Source organism: Psittacula echo (genome assembly GCF_963264785.1).
Source record: "Psittacula echo genome assembly, chromosome: 5".
Classification (NCBI taxonomy): domain Eukaryota; kingdom Metazoa; phylum Chordata; class Aves; order Psittaciformes; family Psittacidae; genus Psittacula; species Psittacula echo.
In genome coordinates this window covers 83,448,337-83,455,525 of record NC_137739.1, presented here as the reverse complement: position 1 = coordinate 83,455,525, position 7,189 = coordinate 83,448,337, and the positions used below count along the sequence as shown (strand labels likewise).

Here is a 7,189-nt window from a genome sequence, read left to right as displayed (position 1 = left end):
CCATGGCTCCTGTGCTGGTTATTGAAGGCACTGGCTGAAGGGGTGACAAGTGACTCACAAGGCAGCTGGGGAGGAGGGTTTTCAGCTGGATGGAGGCACAGAGACTGCATGGCCACCAGGCTCTAACATCTGCCTGCTTGGGTCACAGGGATGGTAATGGCTGATGTACATGCATTGGGAGGAGGGTTTGTTTGTTGATATCCCCACCAGTAGGATACTTGGGTCCTCCTTGTCTTTCCTTGCTCAACCCGTGACTTCTCTGTTGGGTTGCAGACACCAAAACGACCTGTGAAGAAGCTCCATGAAGGTGACCAGCCATGCAATGTTCCTGGAAGGCTGTCCTCCTACTAGCCTTGGCATCCATTGCGATCCAATACACGGCAATCCGGACCTTCACGGCCAAGTCCTTCCACAGCTGCCCCATCCCCAACCCCGTGAACTGCAGCCTGAGCCAGGACACTGATGCGGCCGAGCGGCTGTGTGACGAGAGCCCCACATTCTCCTATAACCTGTCCAGGAAGACGCACGTCCTCATCCTCGCCACCACCCGCAGTGGCTCCTCCTTCGTTGGGCAGCTCTTTAACCAGCACTTCGATGTCTTCTATTTATTTGAGCCCCTCTACCACGTCCAGTACACCCTGATCCCAAAGCTGACCCAGAGCAAGAGCACGACGGACAGGCGGGTGATGCTGGGGGCCAGCCGAGACCTGCTGAGGAGCTTGTACGACTGCGACCTCTACTTCCTGGAGAACTACATCAAACCCCAGCCTGTCAACCACACCACCGACCGCCTCTTCCGCAGGGGAGCCAGCAAGGCCCTGTGCTCGCCGCCCGTCTGCGAGTCCCTGGGTGCCATCGATCTCCACCTCGAGGAAGGAGACTGCGTGAAGAAGTGCGGGACCTTGAACCTGACGCTGGCCACCGAGTCCTGCAGAGAGCACGGGCACGTGGCCATCAAAACCGTGCGGGTGCCCGAGGTCAGCGATCTCCGGGCGCTGGTGGAGGACCCGCGGCTCAACCTGAAGGTTATCCAATTGGTGCGGGATCCCCGCGGCATCCTGGCATCCCGGAGCGAGACCTTCCGGGACACGTACCGGCTGTGGAGGATCTGGGACGGCACCGGCAGGAAGCCGTACAACCTGGACGTGACGCAGCTCACCACGGTGTGCGAGGACTTCTGGAACTCTGTGTCCACCGGCCTCAACCGGCCCCCGTGGCTCAAGGGCAAGTACATGCTGGTGCGGTACGAAGACCTGGCTAGGAACCCTATGAAAAAGACCGAGGAGATCTACGATTTCCTGGGCATCCCTATGGACAGCAACGTGGAGCGCTGGATACAGAACAACACCCGAGGGGACAGGTCCTCCTCCAAACACAAGTACGGGACCGTGCGCAACTCGGCGGCGACGGCGGAGAAGTGGCGGTTCCGGCTGTCCTACGAGATCGTGGCGTTCACGCAGCACGCCTGCCAGCACGTGCTGGCGCAGCTCGGCTACCGAACCGCTGCCTCCGAGGAGGAGCTGAAGAACCTCTCCATCAGCCTGGTGGAGGAGAGAGACTTCCTGCCCTTCTCCTAAGGCAGCCCCAGGGGGGCCCGGTTTTGATACGGACTCTTTCTAACTGTTGCCTTATTTTTGTTCGTTTCGGTTCCCCCCTTCCCCTCTTTCTCTCTTTTCTCCTCTCCAAAATTTGCACTAAACCTTGAGCAGGAATCTCAGCAGCTGAGTCCGAGGGAAGCGATTGCTGCCCCTCAATAATACGTTTGGGACGCAAGAGGAGTCGGGTCTCTCCAAGCAAGAGCTATAGAACTGTGGATGGGTTATAATGTTTACAAAACACACAAGGCGTATAAAGCAACCTTCAAGCTTTCCAAACCGAAGGGTACCTGGGGTACTGTACTTTTGCACTGTTTACTTTTACAATGTAAGAGGTAAATATAACTATAATTTATGAATGGTGTCATCCCCTCCAGAATAACTCCCCTCGCCCCCCAATGAGCAGGTTAGACTGGAAGCTGAACGTGCAACAACCTCCTTGGTTTTGATCTCAGTGCGATAATATCTGTTTAAGTCCTGTTACTGGGCTGGGCAGTGGGTCAGCTGCTCGTACGTGGTGGTTTGGTAACACCTGTGATAGTTCTTCGTGCCAAAAAAAATCACAAAAGGAAAACAAAAAAAGGGAAAAACCCAAGTGATTGGGTGGTTTGGTAAAAGCCCAACACATTTAATGCTTTATTTCTGTGTTTTCTGTAAATAAAAAGTGCAATAAAACTGACCCTGGGGGTGAACTTCAACTGAAAGTTGACTCAACTGGGGTGGATGCACCAACAGGCAAAGAGCAGCATCTCCTGGTGTGCCCAGCTGCTGTGAGGCTGGGGTGGGAGAGGACACCACAGCCCCCAGCTTCCATCACCTCCTTGGGCACATGCATGCCTGCATCCCAAGTGCATCGATGGGCAAGTAGTTAAGTTGAAAGTGAGACCCTGTGGTTATTTACTGATGTGGTCCGTTTGATCCCTGCCTGCTGGAATAGCTCACCCGCTCCTCTGACCCAGCTGGGACAGAGTCCTCCAAACAACCCAGCCCTGAAGGCACAGGCCACAAGCAGATGGGGAGCCATCAGTGCCAGTCCCCAGGGCACAGAGGACAGCAACACCCCAGCAGTCTCCTGGCTCTGTTCCTCCTGGAGACGGGCAGGGACCCATGGAGGGATGCAGCCGTGGCTGGTCACATCTGCACACATCTGTGTGCACTGGACCCTGTTTGAGCCACCCACAGGCCCCCTACCTGGGCAGATCTCCTCTCCAGAGGCCTCTTCTGAGGTCTGCTGCCCACCAGCTTCCAGCCTGAGCTCTTGAGAGATGGTGAGGCTGGGTGCTGCTGGCACCCTGTCTGCATGAGGCAGCTCAGGTGATTTTCCAGCATCCTTTTCCCCCTTTAAAGACCTCTGGAGGGGCAGCTTGTTAGTGGTGTTTTTCAGCCTGGCTTAACATAGCAATGTGCTCCAGCTGGGCTGCAGAAGAGGTGAGCAGGGGTGATGTATCTGAGGCCTCTCCTCAGGGCTGGCAGCTGGAGCATCTGTAATTCATCCCTGCTGTCTGCAAGGTGACACAGGCAGCTCCATCCCTGTGAGGAGGAACAGGGTGACAGCATGGATGTGCTGCAGGATGGGCACTTCCCCATCTGTGTCTCCAAGCCCCTGGCTGTGTCTGAGAGTGAGGATGAGTAGGGCAGGCAGCAGAAGTGACTGCAGCCAGCCTCAAGAGCTCTTACCAAGCAGCTGGCAGCGAAACACCAACCAAATAACGGCTTGATTGCCCCGTTATTAGTTACTAAATTAATCCTTTCGTCAGCACTTCACAAATGCTGCGCTGTTGGCTCCTGGCCCCCACCCAGGCAAAGGGACACCCTGTCTGGTGCTGTGCCTTCCACACACCACCCACTGAGCCAATGCAGAGGGTCTGGCTCTGGGGAGGGTTTGACATCCTTCCCCTGCAGAAAGGGCAGGCTGCTGCGGGGGAAAGGAGCTTTTCCTCATTTCTTCAGCAGGGAGAAGTGGCTCTGCATGAGGGAACAGAGGATGTAGAGGCGGAATTGCCCATCGTTGGCTGTCATCCCACTGCATCAGCTGTCCCCAGCCCAAAAGTCCTGTCACGCACTGGTCTTTAAACCAACACAAGAAATAGAGTTTAGAAGTCTTATCCAAACGGCTCTTACCATTCCAATCCGGAAATACGCCTGCAGCAAAATGGCTTTTGAATCCCGGTTGAAAGCCATGTCCTAGTTTAAGCAGGGATGAAGGTTCAGCCTTGCTTACTGCCTCATGTAGAGCCCTCCGGGGGAGATCTGATTTCCCAAGGAATCTCTAACATCTTCCTTCACTGCGCTTCCTCTCCTCATTCCTCCCCCACTGGAAACAAGAGCCAGCATATACAAGGTTTTTATCCTCAAATTTTACTGTAATTAAAATACAGAGATGCAGAATATTCCCAGGAACACACTGTAAAACAAACCAAGCAAACAAATTCAGTAGGAAACCAATTACAGACGATGAAATGATAGAGAACATGAGTGTTCTCCGGAGCCGAGCGCCGTGCACAGGACTGCGTGGCTGCCGTGATGGATCTGGGTTGCCAAAGGGCTTCTCGGCTCCCAGAGAAGCAGAGCTGGGCTCTGGCATCTGTCCCAGCAGCTCTGTAGCCACCTCCACGTTCCCACTCACGCTGTTGTTTTCACAAGGATGGGTTTGCAATGGAGACACAGAAATGACCCACCCACAGGGACGAGAGCCAAAAGGGGAACCCAGAGGAAATGAAGTGGGTTAAGATTTTCCACACACACAGCACACGGGGATGGAGAGGGGTGGAAGACGTGTACTTCTCTCCCAGTCAAGGGAGCTGCAGGGGACAGATGCAGCTCTGCTCTCCCAGCCAACCCGAGTGAGGATGTGTAACGAGGGTCTGGGTGAGAGCTTTGGAGAGCTCCATCCAGGGGCAGGACAGAAAGGGAAGGGAGGGATTAAAAAGAAAGTGAATAATAACAAGATGAGTACAGGGAGGAAAGGATGTGCCTGTGGGCTCTCCTCTCATCCAGGCCATGATCCTTGGGCATGGGGAATGTCCGGCTGTGGCAGGACACAGGGCTGAGGGTAGGGCCACATCCCACCTCCACCAGGGGGAAGAGCCAGCCCCACCATGGGATGATCATGACAAAAGCCTGGGGGAGATCTGGAGTGGTGAGGAGGGAGCTGATCTGGCACTTGGACCATCCGTTGGGCACACTGATCTATCCAAATGGAACCCCTAGCAATCAACACTACTATGGAAGCAGGGCACCAGCTGGGCATGGAGCAGACCCCTCCTCCCCAAACCCCACTTCCCTTTCTGTACTCTTCCCTAGGACAAACTCTGCTGTGTTCATCCTCTGATGCAGATCCTGTCCTAAGAAACAAATTCCCTCCCCTCCACCTTTTCTTGCTCTCCCACTCCTCACCTCCTCCTGTCACCAGTCCCTCCTCATCTCACTCTCACCTGAAAACTGGCGATCCTCCTCGTATTAACTGCCTTTAGTTCCAGACAAGTGGAGAGCTCTGATACAAAAAGATGGGAAACCCTCAGGACCCCTATGGCCTTCCTTAATGCACTTTTATCCCATTTACCATGCCTGTTCTGCACACACAGTGCCTGCAGACAACAGCTCTGGAAGGATGTATTGCCTCCCCCAACAAGAGCCTGTGTGAGATACTGGTTATCCAAAAGCATGAGCATTCAAGGCCAGGCTGGATGGGGCTTGGAGCAACCTGCTTTAGTGGAAGGTGTTCCTGCCCATAGCAGGGGGTTGGAACTGGATGAGCTTAAGGTCCTTTCCAACTCAAATCATTCTATGGTTTTATGAGCTTCTCATCACCCGCCCAGGGGTGGCTGGTGAAGTAAAGCCCCTCAGATACTATCTTGTATCCAAGGCCTGGGAGAGGCAGTCAGGAAGAAGACTGCCTTCTGTCCTAATGGGTAAGGAACTGTCTCTCTAAGAGGGTTGGTGACAGCACAGCTAGTTACACACAAGCAGCTTTTAGCTCTGGGGTTAGAGCTCGCTTCAGGAGCAGCCTGTGATCTGGAATAAGAAATGAGATGTGCTCAGGAGGAGCAGCGAGCAGGGACGCAAACACAGCAAACCGTGCTCCTGGTCTGCAGGGCGTTCGAGACAAAGGAAGCACAGACAAGGCTTCTTCTGGCCTTGCCTGCTGCCACGAGCATCCCACAAAGTGCAGGCACACATCAAGGCCAGATCTTTCTGTGAGGCTGCTGCCTTCAGAGACAAACCCGACACGTCTGGGTTGACCTGGCCTTCACCAGAACAAAAGAGACAAAGCGAGGAAATGCACGCACATGGCAAATGCTGTTTCCTCTTCAGAAACAAAGATGTAGGTTAAACCATGCTCACGCTAGCAAGAGTCACACACTGTGGAGATCAGCAACTTCTTTCCACTGCTAACAGCAGGGACTACCCAGCAAAGGGTATGGAGAGAAACTAACACCAGCACAGGACACAGTGACTTACGTCAGGCCCCAAATGTGGATTTAATAAAGGTCAGAATGAAAACTGCTTCACAAGGCCAAGAACACTCAGCAAAAATGGTGTGGGGGGGGCAGTGTACTTAAATATTCCCTGATGTCCGAGTCCTAAGCACAAGAGAGCAGCCAGGAAGCGCAATGACCTCCAACGGGAAATGAAAATCAAGGAAGTTGGCTTCAATATCCAGCAGACAGGGCAGAAAGTAAACAAACCGCACAGACAGGGGCAAGGGGATGCTTCACATTCCTTTGGTTTCAATAAACTACGCTCTTAGGCAGCAGAGGGGAAAACATCCTCTAAAATATGCCTTCTATTTTGACCAGGACCCTATAGAAAACCTGTATGGAAGTGCCTAAGATGACAATGGAAACCCCTTTGTTTCGTTTCCCTGGCTGAAGAGATGCCTGTGGACTGACACACGCATTAACACAGATGCATATATATAAAATACAGCACTTCACTCACCTGTGCATCCAACACCTAACACCTAGGCTCATCACCTGCCAAAGCCAGGAGGGGAGTTAATGGTGGAGCCTGTGGCTTTCCTTATCCCGAGAATTACAGGGGACCTTGGAGCGAGTGAATGTGTGTGTGCACGTGTGTGTGATGAGCATCACAGGCCCAGCTGAGGATGGCTGTGACCCACCGAGGGATGCAGGCATCTGGGTTTCTGTGGCACTATGAGTTGGTGGGGTATTTAGTGCAACATGGTCATTTAGAGGAGCCAGGCTGGAGCCCCAGGAGCAGCGTGTGGAGGAGCTGCTGGTGTCCTGTGCAGGCTGGATGCTGCTGGAGCATCCTCCAACATGGTGCCTCTCAAAACCATGGTGGCCTCTCAAACCCAGGCCACCGCTCCCGGGGTGCTGAGTGATGGGGAGAGCAACGCTCTCAGCCTCCCATCCCTCGCTGCAGCAGAATTTGGGTGGTGGTTGGGAACATGCCTGCTTGTGGTTCCTAGCGATGTCTGTGGAGGGAGAGTGTGGCCTAGAGCCCAAATGCCCCTGTTGCAGGTGGAGATACTGCAAGGACTTCAAGGGTCAAACGCAAAGGCCCAGTTGGTAGCTCTGTGGAGCATCACTACCTGCGCTGCAACATCACAGGGGCCTGGCAGATGCCAC

The 7,189-nt window shown here is 53.9% G+C and overlaps 1 protein-coding gene across 1 annotated transcript; it reads left to right on the top strand.

The window, feature by feature from the left end:
* Nucleotides 1-317: 317 nt before the first annotated feature.
* CHST1 (carbohydrate sulfotransferase 1) lies at nt 318-1,577 on the top strand (the record flags this gene model as incomplete). The annotated part of the gene is made up of 1 exon (XM_080619456.1): nt 318-1,577. One exon carries the CDS (start codon nt 318-320, stop codon nt 1,575-1,577), a length of 1,260 nt encoding a protein of 419 aa, XP_080475582.1.
* Between the last annotated feature and the right edge of the window lie 5,612 nt (nt 1,578-7,189).